Source organism: Heloderma suspectum, chromosome 7 (genome assembly GCF_057233095.1).
Source record: "Heloderma suspectum isolate Gila_16-S chromosome 7, 16-S_ref, whole genome shotgun sequence".
NCBI classification, from domain to species: domain Eukaryota; kingdom Metazoa; phylum Chordata; class Lepidosauria; order Squamata; family Helodermatidae; genus Heloderma; species Heloderma suspectum.
In genome coordinates, this window is record NC_139464.1 from 112,412,235 (window position 1) to 112,428,669 (window position 16,435).

The 16,435-nt window shown below is 42.0% G+C and overlaps 1 protein-coding gene across 18 annotated transcripts in view; it reads left to right on the forward strand.

The window, feature by feature from the left end:
- The window catches only part of CDC123 (cell division cycle 123), a 54,500-nt gene that overhangs the window by 16,487 nt on the left and 21,578 nt on the right, over window positions 1-16,435 (forward strand). For all 18 annotated transcript variants that reach the window (XR_014784538.1, XR_014784539.1, XR_014784537.1 and 15 more), the window contains exons 7-10: window positions 327-433; window positions 10,595-10,643; window positions 11,430-11,505; window positions 13,673-13,795. Coding sequence is in view for 14 of the 18 variants with exons in the window: in XM_084811568.1 (XP_084667694.1) it covers window positions 327-433; window positions 10,595-10,643; window positions 11,430-11,505; window positions 13,673-13,795 (355 nt within the window). In the remaining 4 variants the exon portion in view is untranslated. The remainder of the gene's footprint in view (window positions 1-326; window positions 434-10,594; window positions 10,644-11,429; window positions 11,506-13,672; window positions 13,796-16,435) is intronic.

The following is a 16,435-nucleotide window of genomic DNA, read 5'->3' on the forward strand; positions in this document are numbered from 1 at the left end:
GAGTAATAAAATGGAGTCCAATCTCCCCATGCAGGATTTTTCACTTACATTTATTTATGTTTAATATTTGAATCTGACCCTTTATCGGTGGAGTGGAGTATGTGGAGCAATCTCATTTTATGTTCACAAGTCTTGAGTGGTACAGTAGGCTGACAACCAATCACTTGTCCAAGGCCCATCAGTGTCCCTTGGGGCCAAACATGGCGTTGAACGCAGGTATCTCCCATCTGAGTTCAATATAGATTCTCAATGTTCTCCAGTGGCTTTCTGATGCCAGTGTGGAAGATGTGATTAAAGTGTGTTTTAAATAAAACTCTCTTGTTTAGGATGCCTACTGGATAGCAATGAACAGTTCACTGAAATGTAAATGCCTCAGCGACATCTTCCTCCTTTTCAAGAGTTCAGACTTCATCACTCGAGATTTCACTCAACCGTAAGTTTAATTGTATCATATTTTGCCTAATCATCCTCTAAAAACCAGACAGTCTCAGTGTTTTCTTCCAGAGTTTTCAGCTATTTTTTAATTGCTGCCAGTTCTAAAACTTGGCTAATGGGCTAAGGTTTGGCTGGAGTTGTTGTTATTTTATTATTAAATTACTTAATAATTTATTGTCGATGAGCGGAGAGAATTTTTGTCCGTTAGATTATTTTCTTGTTTATTCCACTGCAACTTTGCTTCCTCTAATGAGTTTGCTCTCCATTAGTCCTTCTTAGCTGTATTGCTTCTGTAGTGCTACCTAGAGCTGAATCATAATTTCAAAGAAGATGGGTTTATTAAAAGCCACTAGAGACCTGCAGCCAGCATCTTGGCTGATAATACCTCCATGCCCAACACCTCCCTCCTGCCCATGCTGTCTCTGTTACTTACCCCTCTCTCCCTCTTATGTTACCAAATCTTGCTCTTTCCCCCTTCTTCCTAACCTCAGGTACCATTTTCCTTCCCCTGTTCTGGTTCTTAACAGCCAAGCCCACTCTTTCCTTTCTCCCTCTTAACCAGATCCCCATATTCTACCTTGAGATTATTTCTCCCATTCCCGCTTCTCTCCATTCTCCCTGACACATGAGCTGTTCATGGCAAGAATCACCATCACAAGTACAATACAATATCAGATCAGCCATGTTAGTTAAATGGAACCCCAGAGGCAGTATACGTCTGAATACCAGGAGCGGAGACAGAGATGTAGAGAAGGGTTCTTGCTTTCCTGTCCTGTTCGTGACCTTCCTAAAAGGCATCTGGCTGGCCCTGTTGGAAACAGGTTGCTAAACTAGTGCTTTTGGTCTGCCCAGCAAGGTAACTCTAACATTCTTAAGCCCTATGTGCAGTGTTGCCTTCCAGATTAGGAGATCAGGAGTGTAGTCACAAGCTATCCTATATATTGACATTTGGTCCTCACTAACTTGATCATGGACTTATCAGATTTGTTAACACACTTCCACATGACCCAGAAAGCTAAGGACATAAGAAGAGCCATGTTGGACCAGCCTGAAGGCCTATGGAGGCCAGCATTCTGCTCCCACAGTGGCCAGCCAGCAGGACATGAATACAGTAGCGACCACCTGCTCATATTCCCCAGCAATTGGTATTGAGAGGCATACCGCCTCTGATACTGGTGGTAACATATAGCCATCATGACTAGTTGCCATTGGTAGTCCTGTCCTCCATGGGATTTATCTAATTCCCTTTTAAAGCCATTTAAGTTGATGGCCATCATTATATTTTATGGCAGTAAATTCCATAGTTTAACTATGTGCTGTAAGATTGGTACACGTGTCGTCAAAGACACCATTATTACTGGAAAACGGTATTTGTACACCTCTTCTTCAAAATGGGGGCATGAATGGTATGGCACTAGTACCACTCAGCTGAAATGTTGCAGACATGTAAGGTAAGAGACCTTGGTTATACAACAAAGCTGTAATTACGGCATCCTTACATCTAATAGGCAAGACTGACGACGTGATGTTTACCTCGTAAATGAGGTATTCCAGGACTCAGTGAGCAAAACTATACATGAGCTAGACTGCTCAGCTGTGGGAGCTTGATTTATTTCTGTGTAGAAGAACATACTTGCTTCTCTGTTCCATCTAGAAAAGCTTGTGCTCTAGGCGCTCCAGACCTTCAGGAAAGGAAAGTCAGCACAGCTCTGGGACCCAAGCTGTGAAGCTGCTTTCTGAAAAGTGATATGTACTTCAGTGAATACCTGTTCACCACCTCAGTGGCCTGCCACCAGTAGTCCTCTTCAGAGGTGATCATTGTGGATCCAGAACTTACTTATCTGAGGGATTGTTGTACGAGTGTATGAGTGTCTGTACTGCAGTCTGCAAAGCTTTCCCTCCCAATTATACTGATGAAACTATATGGGGTTGAAATAATGCATAGGAAATTTGGTTTTGTTTTTATCGTGACAATTCCAAATACACATGCATATAGCTGAACCACAAGACTCTCTTAATTAATTAAGAGATTGATTTAGCTCCATAACCCCTGGCAAGAGAAAATTAGAATGTAATTGTTGTACGGAAGCAAAGTGCTGAACAGGTGAAAATTGGGTACATGATTTATCCTGTTACTTGAACAGGCTTATAGATATTTTTGAAAAAGAAGGGAAAAAACTCTTTGGCTCTGTTTAGTTGCATGGGGAAAGTTGTATAATTTAACAGTTCTAAAGAAACATAATGCTAATGGAAAACTGATCATTATTTTACATTCCTACACTGCATACTAAATTGCAGGACTTTTTTGTTCTGTTTAGCATTGTCTAGTTCAGAAGCTCTGGGCTAGAAACCAGGAAATAGAGATTCCTATTCTTCCGTTGCTACTGAATTATTGTCTGGTCTTAAAGGAGCAGTCCTCTTCGTAAGATAACACAGATATCACTTTGGTGTAAGAAAACTGTGGGTACATACACACCGTATAGGATGTGTACCTGCAGCTTTCAACACAGAAAAGAAGTACCTGCTTAGGAAAGCACTGTTTGTTCAAAGCCACTATCACAGAACCATTTCACACATGAGCAGGCCTGTTCTTCTGTAGTGAATCAGACCCCACAGGCACTAAGTAAAGTTTTGTGAGGATTAGCTGCAATCCTCTGGGGAATATAGGAAGCTGCCTTCTACCAGGTCAGACTCTTGGTCTATCTAGCCCTCTCGGACTGGCAGCTGCCAGCTCTCCAATGTCTCAGGTAGAGGTCTTTTGTATTACCTGCGACTTGATCCTTTTAATTGGCCTTTGAATTTATATAGCTGTTTTACTGTTTTTAACGTTCTCACTTTTTATTGCGTTAAGGTTCTGTTTTAAATTGTTAATGGCTTTTTATCAAATAAGGTGGTGTATAAATGTTAATAAATAAGAATAATAACAACTGGAGATGCTGGGGATTGAACCTGGGACCTTTGGGATGGCATGCAAAGCATGTGCTCTGCCCCCGAGCTATAGTCCTTTCCATGTGAAAGGATAACTGGAAGTCATGGTGGATAGCAACCAGAAGTAATGGGGGCAGGTGGGGGCTTGTTCTGGAGCAGGCTTCAGAAAGGGAACTGGTAGCAGAAAAGTGGGATCTGCAGCCACAGACAGCTCCAAGGCAGTAGACAAGTTTCTCTGACAAGCTACAGCACTCGATCAAGCCTTTTTTTATCTTAGTTCCAAGCCTGGTACCAAGAGGAGTATAAACAGAGGACCCCCACTGCCCAGACATTTTGTATCCCTCTGTAAGCACTGGCACAGGTCAGTGTAAAGGTTAAACACCCGGTGTACTTGGGAACAGAAATCCAGGCCACAAATGGAAAAAGCTGCCACTCAGCTTTATTTGGCTTCAGGTGCATCTCCCGTGAGGCCCTTGTACAATGACTTTGCCTGCAAGGCTCCATTACAATCAATCTGTCCCTGAGGCTCCAGCCACAGCAGGGCATAAGTACCAAACAAACCATCGCTCACCGTTCACACGCACTTGACACCTGCCGGTCCCTCCAACCTTCAGGTAGAAGTAAGACCTAGGCTTGCTCTGATTGGCCCAGGGCAAGGTTTCACTGGTGGAACAGGCAGGCCATTTTGGATTCGTCCAACCAGGGAGTCAGAACAATGTATGAATCCTTATCAATGAGTCTACCACAGTACGGTGACTACCATTAGGTCCCAAGCAACATCTTCAACCACTTCTGTCTCCTTATTTATGTCTTGCTTCACTCCCTTGTGGACGATGATGTTCTTCAGGCCCTCTCTCCATGCTCGTGTTTGTGACTCCTGCTAATGTCATCAGCAGTTGAGTGACATATGTTTGTCTCAACCCTAGATGTTCATCCCCATGCAAGCCTGGAGCCACTGGCAAATGCTTTGGGTCACACTGTGTGCACAAAGAAACTTTTCTAGGCAGGGCACCACCCTCTTACAGCCAGACAACCAGACGCCTGCCTTCTGTGGAGGCCTAGGCCTTCACGTCTGGTGCTCTGTATTCAGACCTCTTTTTTTTTTAATACTTTTTATTCTATTTTTTATCTTTATAAATGAAGTAAACAGTACCAACAACCTATTCATTATCTATAGTTTCCAACAATACAGTATTCTTAGGAGGACACAGCAGTAACGAAAAAGAAAAAAAACAGAAGGAGGAAAAGGAAGAAGAAAGCAAGAAAGAAAAAGAAAAAATATTAAAGTTACTTAAAAGGATTAAATTTAAACTCCATTACACACAAACTTCAAATATCATTTTACTTAAAAGTTATACCTATAACATTGCCAATATACAATTCAGTACAGCATATATAATCAACCGTACATTTCAATATCATATCATCAGTCTTATAGCAAGGGAGCAAGCTTACAATTCATTGCCAATAACCATATATTGCCCTTCAGTTAACATATAATAGTAAAGGTTAACAATTTAACCAGCCAAAAATATTACTAATCGAAGTCTCATAATAATGATAGTAATAATAATAAAAAAGGAAGGAAATTAAAAAGGATAAGTAATAATAATAACAAACCACTAATAAATTTTATGCTATTTATATTTTAGATAGCGTCATCTCTAAATCTATATATGAATGTATACATATCTATACACACACAAACAGGAATTTTATTGTACCGTTATATATGTCTAATGTAAAAAAGAGGAAATAAGAAAAAGAGAAAGAAAAAAGGGGGGGGGAATATATGTAAACAGTCCTCTGGTCTGGCATACTGCCCGGGCCTTATAACCCAAACAAATCCGAAAAACAATAATAATTGAAAAGTTCCCAGCTCATGAGGCTGGGGAAGATGTCTCCCATGCCTTACTTTGAACACCAGCTAGCCAAGCCTCCGCCATTTCATGATTTAAAAACTTTTTCATCTGGTCTTCAAAAAGAATGCAAAATATAGCAGGATATTTGATATGAAATTGCAGATTCATTTGTCTTGCCTGATTTCTCGCCTTGGTAAATTTCCTTCTTTTGTCAGCGATTTCTTTAGTGTAATCCAGAAATAACATAACTTTGTCTCGTGTTGGCCCCCCCAAAAGTTCTCCCACTTCTCTTGCCAAGCGCAAAATATGATGTTTTGTAGAAACTCTTGCAAATTGAACTATAACAGTATAGGCAGTCCCTTTGATGCCACAAACTGGACCTGGAACATGGTATGCATGCTCAATATCGGGTAAATAATGAGATGGCAGAGCGAGTCGCTCATGCAGAAATTTATCTAAGAATTTAGACAGACTTATATCAGCAGGCAGATCTTTGATACCAAGGATACACAGATGCGCTCTACAAGTATGTGCCTCCAGTTGGGAAATTCTCACAGACAGGATATTATGGGAGGCATGCATAGCTGTCTCTTGTGCAGACACCTGGTCTTGGAGAGCATTAACCTTCAATTCCATCTTTTGCAAAGAGCTATTAATTAAATCCACAGCCCCTTGAAGGTTAGTAATAGAATCTTGGGTTGTATCCAGCCTCTTAGCCTGTTCTGCTAGTTGAGAAGACAAAGTTTTTATCAGAGCCAGCAACTCCTCTACAGCTCCGGCATCTCTAGAAACCTTTGCCAAGGGAGGGGTTGGGGGAGTTGGTGGTGGTCCCACGGCTTTTTTCCTTCCCCTTCATGCTGCCATCCTCCTCTTCCGTAAAAAAAAGCAACTAAGTATAATTACAAACAAACAGTCACTTCAACAGATTTTGCAGGTCCTCAGATATTGTTGGTATTTTTAATTCATAAATACTTTTGGAACTCATCAGCCCTGAAGTCTCCTAATTACATAGGAGTTTCAAAACAGCTTTGAGTAGATGACGCTCTGGAAAACTGACCTTAGAGTCCAGCTCTTCTGCTGCTCCACAAAAGGAGTTGTTCTTCCAAGATCTTATCCAGATGGTACCTGCTTTTAATTCCAGGGGAAGAGGAAAAGGTTTTTCAACCTTTTAAAAGCTGTTTGAGGAGGCGACCTGCAGAGCCTCCGCAGGACGCTTGCCAGGGCGACATGGCCCCTGTATTCAGACCTCTGTTGTTGCGACAGGCAAGGATTCACAGGGGAGCACACAAACTTTAGCGTTCGGTCAGATGTTGGTTTTGGGTTCAGGTTTGACACCAAGCTGTGTTCCACGTAGGATTCATGGTGAGCTCCTCCCCAGATGAAGGTCCTGTTTCATTTGGGAAATGTGAGTGGCCTGCTTGATATTAATAATTGAGTGAGATCAGCTAACAGTGTTTTCAGCCCCTGGCTTTTCCTGTGCCAAAAAAAAGAAGCTTTGAAACCAGGCATTTCAAGACCTTTAAAGTTGAAAGGGTTTTTTATTTTAAACTTGCCCTGTGAATGGGCTGAGATGTTCCTTGGACAAAGATGTTAGTGAAACCTGAACTGTTCTCAGAATTAAAAGCTTGTATACCTTAAAGAACTTGCATTCAAGTGAGAAGAGGGAAGTTTTTCTCGGTAGGTATTTCTGAAGCTTTTATGGAGGGATTTTCGAACAAGAGGTCACGCTGAGGATAGTATGGCTGGGCTGCGCTTCTGCTAAGCACTCAGAAGATGGCAGTGTTGCATAGAACGTCTTGTACCCTGCTGGCTGCTGCTTTCAGGAGATCAGCAGAGCTTTTTAAAGAGAAACTCAGTTTCCTGGGAGAATCAGTTATGATGGACCGTCAAAATTTAGTTTTCTCTCCTTGTTTCTTTTTGAAATTTTACAAAACTTTTCTCAGTCCCAGGGATGCCTGAAGGCACGTGTTGCATCAGTGTTGTTAAAGCAAAGCACGTCTGGGTTTGGTCAGTGCCTGAATGGGAGACAGCTTGGGAACTCTCTCTATACCATCTTGAGTTCCATAATGTTAGAAAGGCTACAGAGGTAATAAATTCACAGTGCTATTGTATGCACCTTTTCTGGGAAGTAAGTCCCATGGAGTTAAATGGGACTTACTCCCAGATAAGTGTGTATAGGATTGCAACCTTAATTGAACTTTTTCAAATAAAGTATTATTCTCTTGATTAGATGTTAAGCATTAGAAGAAGGTACTGGAGATTATGTATTTTCACTTGAGGATAGATCCATATATGGCCTATGGTTACTTAAATCCCTGTCAATGTTCTGTTCTAAGCAAATATCTCTGTAACTATCACCAGTCTGAGCTCTTCACTAAGAGCACTTCCAACTGCAAATAATAAGACAAGTATAGTTCTGCTATATTCAAAAATGGATTTTAATTTTTTCTCATGCCATTTCTTTTGAAAGTGACAGGATTTGATGCAATAAATACAGTTACTATGTTGATAATATAAATAAAGTGCAGAATTGTTAGCAGTGACAGAACCACTTATGTTCCTGCTGGCTGATAAATGGGATAATTGCCACCAGCCAAATAGGAAAGAAGTGGGAACAAAATCTAGAATTGATTGGATCAGTGGCTTCCTTGGACATATTATTAAGAAGGCAGAGAGCTGAGACAGAATGAAGAAGGGGGATGCTCAAAAATCTAGAAGGAACAATATAAAAAATTACTCAACATAAACCTGAGCTAGAGTTGCTTTAATTGTTACTCAAAAGGGCAAGTTCTTTGTATGCTTGGATGTAGAGATGTTTGAAGACATGTAAACAATATCTGAAAAGCTCTCGTGCTCAAAAGGGGTGGGGCAATGGCTCAGTGGTAGAGCACATGCTTTGCATCAAAAGGTCCCAAGTTGGAAAGACTCCTGCCTGAAACCCTGGAGAGCTACTGCCAGTCCGTGTCAACAATACTGGGCTAGATGGACCAAGGATCTGACTCAGTGTAAGGGGATTTTTACACCAGCCTAAAATCCTGCATTTAAAACAGGGCTTTCCGCTTCCATTTTAAATGCAGGATCACAACTGATTCCTTTTACACACACTTCATTCTCTGTAGATGGCCATTCCCATAGCATTATGTTTGCGTGAAGAGGCATTACACATGCTCCAGGTTCAGCGATACTTGCTCCTGGGTTCCTACCCCTTTCCCTCCCCTTTCACATTACTGGTGGATGGGGACTGACACACAGACAACCCCCCACCGATCTCCCCGGGCCCCCTCCCTCTTCCATGCTTTTGGCCAGTCCCTGCCACTCAGCCCCCTGCTGCTCCTCTGCTCTGCCGCCTCCCCTCACTGCCGCTCTGCTTTGAACAGGCAGGCTGAAAATGGCGAAGAGCCAAAACGGCGCAGGAGCGGGAAGGCTGAACGCCCATCAGACCTTTGTCACCACCTTCCACATCATGACCACGCCCCCAGCAACCACACTCAGCGCTTCATTCATGCTAGGGGAGAAATACACGGGGAGGACATGGTGCTCTATTCGCACATATCTGGAAAAATACCCAATTTTTTTCCGTTTGAGGAAAATATGGGATAGGTGGGAGGAAATAGTGGAATAATGATTGGACAACGACGACGACATGTAATGGACCCTCACAATTCAGTGAGTGAGCAATCATGAATGCGTATTAAACTTGAGGTATAGAGATCCCCTAAGGCAGCTTCCTATGTTCCTGTGGTGGATGCTTTGTAATTCTCATAGCTACCTATTTTCCTTTTCTTAATGGCCTTTCGGTATGTCTATTGACACATCTGTACTATTGTACCATTGCTCCTTGCTGAACATTCTAAGATATGCTATGTTATGCTAACCTCTAACATGCCCAACTGGACATAACATTTTTTCAGCACCATGCAAATCGTACTCCATTAGTAGCCAGTTAATACAATAGTGGAACAGTAGAAGGGAAGGAGAGATGTTACTTGTGGATTATGGGTGGGGAGCAGGTAGCGACAAGGCTGGCATCCATAGAAACAAACAGGGCACATTAATATTCACTGGATGTCTAGTTTTCTTTAGCAGACACAGCCTTCATCTTTTCAAGCTCTCTCTGCCACAATTATGGCCTGAAACATGCTCTTTTATTTTAAATTGAAAGCTACTCCTGCTGGATGTTTGGACTTCATGCTACAAACCAGAAAACAGTTTCACAGGGTGATGTCTGCTCTGATGCTCTGGGCTTCTAGACATTGCCAGTTCTTTTGGTACAAGGGGGAGTTGGGCATAGGGTAGATCTCCAGATGTTTGGGACTTCAACTCCCATGAGAACCTGCCAGCATGGCCAGTGGTGAGGACTGGTGGGAGTTGAGGCTGGACAGCCATCTTTCAGGGATGCTCTGACTTGGATTCCTGCATTGAGCAGGGGGTTGGACTCGATGGTCTTGTAGGCCCCTTCCAACCCTACTATTCTATGATCCTATGAAGTCCAAAACATCTGGAGATTCTGCCCATCCCTGTTCTAGCATATTTAAAACTGTGCTCAAGCACATTCCAACGGTTAGCAAATGGTTTGGAGGCACCTGATGCAAGCCTCCTGCTAAACTTACAGAACAGATCTGGCTCTGTTAGTTGCCTCAACCAGAGGCCACCTGGGAACCATATGTAAGCTCCTCTGAAGGAAGAGCAAGCTAGGCATACTTATTGAAATATATAAAAATAAAGAGCAACTCCATAGTCGGAGAGATGTGTTAGATGTCATAAGTACTGTCCATCAGGTGCCAGTGAAACTTGTGCAGCCACATTCAACACAGCACTCATAGTTGCAATGAACAATTAGCTTGGTGGGGAAAGGGAAGAAGAGGAGGAAACTGCATTTTCCCAGCTCCAAAATAATGCTTGTACATGGAGGGGCAGAGTATTAAGTCAATTATTTTCCCCCTTTGATGTAAATCTTGTACCTTAGAAGATGTACACCAGCTTTCTTGTCGATAAGCATATTGAGTTGGATCCAGACTAAGGCTGCAGCCCTGTTGACACTAACCTGAGAGTAAATTGCATTGAACTTAATTGGGCTTATGTCTGAGTAGACATGGACAGGACTGCAGTTTGCTGTTAGCTGAATGTGAGTCCCACTGATTGCAGTGGAGACTATTTAGTCTGGATCTAACTCATTTCTTTGTACAATTAATGCACAGGTGACGATGAAGAGAGTGTAATGTTCTTTTCCACCTCTTGATTTTATTTCTTGATTGACATTTTCCAGGATGCCATCAGTGTGGTTTTCATGCCAGATGCTCTTGTGTCTTGCTCTGAAAAACAACCAAATGGGAGGGAAATGCTAATGCATGTGCTTTCCCCCACTCCAGATTTATCCATTGTAATGATGATTCCCCTGACCCCAGTTTGAAATACGAGGTAAGAGGAAGCTCCTTTTTCTTCTCCGTAGGGGTAGATAGTAATGCAACGCAAGAGCTTTGCTTTCATGTTTTTCTTGTTACCAAGAAAGAGAAAGAGAGAGAGAGAGAGGGAGAGAGAAGAAGTGCTCTTGGTATCTACCATTTCACTAGTTAAGCATAAAGGATGGCGCAAAAGTCTTTGATTTTACTTTGAATGAACTCTCCCTGATGGGAAGTAATTATCTCTTGTCACTTTGGCAGAGTTCGAACTATTTAAAGGGTTTTTTGCAAACTGTGCGTGTATTTTAGCAGTGCAGAGCGCGCCTCCCCTTTTTGGGTACACCTTGTGAAAACATTTGTTCACTTGCGCTGCCCTTGCTATACATCTGAATGCCAAAGACTGCTGGGCCAATCGGCAGAGAATGGCCATGGTGGCCTTCATGCGTTTGGTTTCCAAACTTCCAGTGCCATCTGGTTGATGGGTGCGGGAAAGAGAATGCTGTATTAGATGGACCTTTGACAGATCTCCTGCAAGGCAAATCGTATGTTCTTATGGAGGCTAAAGAAAGATTTGCATATTAGTTAAGTGTTTCTCACAGATAAAAAAATGTGCCAAAAATCTCACTTGAGCATTTCAGCTACTTGGCTGGTTTGCTGGGATAATTGCAGAAACTGAAACAGTCTTCTCCTTGTTTGTGACAACTATTTTTTCAAATCTAATTACTGCTGATGTTGAGCATGTGTGCTTTTATGCTAATTAATAGCTATCCAGTTTTGTTTTTTTAATGTTGTTTTCCTCCAATAGCTTGTACTCCGAAAATGGTGTGAATTGATTCCTGGGGCAGAATTCAGATGTTTTGTGAAGGAAAACAAACTTATAGGTGAGGTTACTAGTAATGTTTCTTCAATTCACTGCCGATTCTCATGCTTGCTTTTATGCATTACCACAGTAGGTGTCACGCCTTTCATATGGAATAATATATAGCATGGCTATGATGCCTTCATTGGTGTTGCTGCTGCTCCTTATTAATCACTTTATTTGTATACCACTTTTTCATATACATTTTTGCTCAAAGCAGTTAGTTCGCAATGACAAAACCCAAAATATAAATACCCCAACGATACTTTGCTATCCATAATATCAAATGTGGCCCCAAAGCGTTGGTGGATTTTTATCATGATGTGTCTGCATTATCTGAGGTTTAATATACATCTCTTCAGATTTCTTTATTTTTCGTGCCAACTTGCCATGTTCCTTGGGCTCAGGGCCCACAACAACACTCTTAAAAAAAACAACTTGTTGATGTCTTAAGCTGTGTACATTTTCACCGTGGTTATTACCGAGTAAAGCAAAACTAGCCATGTTGTCTGGAGCATTTCTCTGTTTCCACTTTGAGATCTTCTGCACTGGTTACACTTCATCTTGAGTACTGTGTCCAGTTCTGAGCACCACACTTCAAGAAGGGTGCAGACAAGCTGGAGAGGGTTCAGAGGAGGGCAACAAAGATGATCAGGGGACTGGAAACAAAGCCCTATGAGGAGAGACTGAAAAAACTGGGCATGTTTAGCCTTGAGAAGAGAAGACTGAGGGGAGATATGATAGTGCCCTTCGAGTCCTTGAAAGCTTGTCACAGAGAGGAAGATGAGGATATCTTCTCGATCATCCCAGAATGCAGGTCTCGGAATCATGGGCTCAAATTACAGGCAGCCATATTCTGGCTGAACATCAGGAAAAATGTCCTGACTGTCAGAGCAATATGGCAGTGGAACCAGTTGCCTGGTGAGGGTGTGGGGTCTCCCACACTGAAGGCATTCAGGACGAGGCTGGACAGCCATTTGTCAGGGATGCTCTGACTTGGATTCCTGCATTGAGCTGGGGGTTGGACTCGATGGTCTTATAGGCCCCTTCCAACCCTACTATTCTATGATTCAGTGATAGACCAGCCTTCCCCAATCTAGCTCCCTCCAGATGTGTTGGACTACAACTCCCATAATCCCCCAGCCAGCATTGTAGTCCAACCCATCTGGAGGGTACCAGGTTGGGGAAGGCTGACCTCTCAGAACAGCTTGAAGTGGAAACAGAGGAATGCTTCCAGGAGACACATACAACTGCTGCAGCACATGAGTGGGTGTTCTCTCTTCCCTGCCAGAGGCTTGTATCATGGGTGGGAAAATGTAGCAGTCATAACTCTCCTCTGCATTGGTATGATTTCTTGGTGGGCTGTAGAGCTTGAACTGGTGGCAACCACAACATCTCACTATTTCCTTGAGTAGAGATTGTGTACATAAGGGGAGGTGGAGGCAATTGGACAAGGCAGTTTCTCACTCCTTCCAGTGTAGTGCTGTGGCTAGCACGCTGGATTTGAAACTCTCTGGGTGGCTTTGGATAACATCACTGTCTCTTAACCATCCTCACAGGGCAGTTAGGCTACAATGCCATTCTGAGCTCCTTATCTGCAACACTTATAAACAGGTAAAACTGTTTGTTTGCAGCATCTGCGTTATGTAGAACTCTGCTCGGTGGGCTTTCATAGGTCCAGAGAGGCCTGTCTGCTCAGAATAAGATTTGCTAAATTTAATTCCATGACTTTTCTGAATTACTGTCAAAGGGGACCCGGATGTGCAACACAGAAATAGCCTCTCATTGGGTACCATGATCTTAATAAAAGACTTCCACCTAAAATATGTTTTTCTAGATTTCAAGTAGCTCTGAGTAGCACACAAAAAATTGTGTGCAGGTTACTTTAGCAGTAGTCCAAAACACTTTTTAAAGGTTTGTAAAAGAAAGGGTTTATTTGAGGGGGAAAAACCCCTTGGCTGTCTTGTCTCCCCTGGAATCTGTCTTCAAAAAGATGAGCAGAAGATGATCAGAAGATGATCAGAAGTTAAGCAAAGAGAATGAATAAGCAGCAAGCACTCTTTTCTTTTTAATCAAAGAAACTATTGCAGAAAACATATTTGACAACTTGGTCTTATTCCACCAGCAGCTTCGCATTCTAGTTAAATCTTACACTAGCTATGGATGAATGATTATACTTCCTCTGACAGGTATATCCCAGCGAGACTACACTCAATACTATGAGCACATCTCTAAACAAAAAGAAGAGATCTGCAGATGTATACAGGAATTTTTCAAGAAACACATCCAGTATAAATTTTTTAATGAAGACTGTAAGTATCCTTTCAATGTTGGGATGGAATAGGTGATTTTTCAAAGCTAAGGGTTGTCTTTAAAAAAGATTTGGAGGACTGAGGTGCCATATGCTCTTCCCTGATTATTTTGCGGATGGTTTCTGCTGATAATAGTTAGGAGTGCAGTTGCACTCCTAGGACCACATATGGAATGGGGTGGGGTGCGATATGGAGCAGAGCCATACATGTAGCCACAGTTATCTCTGAAGTTTCACCTGCAGCCACTCGCATAACTGAACAGGCAAGCTGCTTTTTAGTTTTAAATTGGCTTATTTTAGTTTTAAATGGCAACATAGTACTTTCTCTAGGAGCTTCAAAGACTTATCTTGTATGCATATTTCTTCCCCAAGTGCCCATATAGTTTGTCGAAGTGAGACTCACAGCCCAAGATTATTTTATTTGACACTTTACAGGAAGAGCTGTGATGTCAGTCCTGAAGAACAGAATGGAGGGAACACTGTACACTCTTCATTTGTTTGTTAGCAGTGATGAATACAATTTCCTTAAATAAAAAATAAGGCTGAACAAATGGTACTCTTTAGTAAAATAAATGATGATCTTTAAGTCGGCTAATTTGTTAATTGATTTTTGAATTTAGGAGACTTTACAAGCTGAGCCTTATGTGGCAGGAGGGTGGATGGGCAAAAATATTAGTGTTAACCCCCTTTTCCTGCCAGGGAAGCCCTCAAGGCAGCACAGATGTCACTCATAGATATCAGTGAAATATACAAAGCCACCATAAACAGCTTTACTAAAAACTACAATGGAAATAAATCTCACTCAATCAAATCTGGCTGAGTGACCCGGGGAGTATGTAACGACAATTCCTGGGTTGCCCCATGTGCTCATTGCTTCCGCTTTCAATCAACAACCCAAGAATGTTTCTGGTTTGTTGTCGCGACATGTGCACTTAGAACTCTGGGTTGTTTAGGGGTTAACAACACAGGGTTTACCCAACAATCACCCATGGTTTGTTGCTGGGTTAAACTCCAGGGTGTTCAACCCCTAAACAACCCGGAGTTCCAGGTTTGAACATAATTATAACAACCCACGAACATTCCTGGATTGTTGATTGAAAGTGGAAGTGACGAGCACACAGGAGGCACCGCGCTCTTGCACTCCTGCTCGGCCACAATTCCTGAGTTAACCTAGAAATTGTTGTTTGCAAACGTGTGTGTGTGTGTGTGTGTGTAATCTCTCACGCACGCTCATGCACTCGCACACAATCATATTACAAACTCAAAAAATATTGGGCTCTCATTCTTATTATGCCTGGAGAAGGAATTGAACAACTGTGATTTTCATGTAAAGCTTTCCACAAAATGCAGATTCCCTGAATCTTTTCTCTCTACAGACAGTAGTGTTTGCAGCTAGCAGTTATCTTTTTTCTTTTTTTTTTCAAACTGTAACTTGTGGAAGATTATGCAAATTGTTATGTGCCTAAAATATATATTATGATAGAATCTGCTGTTGTCCTGTCTGACTTGTAAGGCATCCAGAGTTATCTGATAATCTGCAGTTTAGCCAGTCAAAAGTACAGTCTACACAGAGCTGTAATTTCATGGGCTACATTAGAGAACACAGTCTGAACTTGGTCAATTTGGATTTTTTCAATATCCCCAAAGTTAATAACATAGTACTTAGTTTGAGAACACAATTTCCTGGGAATGTTTCAGAGGAAATGCTTGGAGGGTCTGGAATGGTCAGTGCCCTGAAGGAATTTCCTGTGAAGGGCTATCCTACTTTGACAGATTGAAAGGACGCTTTTTATGTAGCAAATGCACGTAATGAGTTAATAACCAGAAGATACTAAGTTCATTACAGGGGGTACAATCCAGAGAAATTTAAGCATGCTGAAAGCCAGATGGAAACAATGGATTTAAGCACTTATAGCCTAGGCTAATGCTGTCTGTGCACCCATCGACTTTCAGTGGGGGTTACTCCCAATAATGGCTTGGATCCAGGTTTATGCTGGATCAACTGCGCTGTTGGAAGTGGACTTCCCCGCCCCCTCCTTCCCATGGCAGCCCCCTTAAAATGCTACAGAGAGAGTCAGGAGACCCCACTGAATAGCATGAGCTGGGGGTGGGGCGGGGATCCTCAAAAATCAGGTGGAGGGACCTTCTGCAAGTAGAGCCTTTCACGGAAGGTCCTGTCCCTCTTGCAGAAGACAGATCCTGGAACCAACCCATAGTGTGCATAGGTTTGGAGCCATAATGTTGCAGTGCTATGCACATTTACAAGGAAATAAGACCCAATTGAAGTAACTTCCATTTAACTATCATGGCTAATAAGCATTGATAAATCTGTTCTTCATAAATGTGATTGAGACTTTTCAAAGCCATCTAAACTGGTGGCTTTCACCCCATCTTGTGGTGGTGAATTACATAGCTTAACTGATTCATTGTGTAAAGTCACATGCACTTCTTGCATTCTGAACTGTCTGCCAGTCAGTTTAATTGGTCGATCCTTTGTTCAAGTATTATAAGAGAGTGAAAAGTAATTCTCTCCAAACTATTCCTAATTTTATAAATTTGTATCATGTCCCCTCTTTTAATCACTTTCCCCCCCTAAATTAAAAAGCCTGGCACATTTTAGCTTTTCCTCATAAGGAAGGTG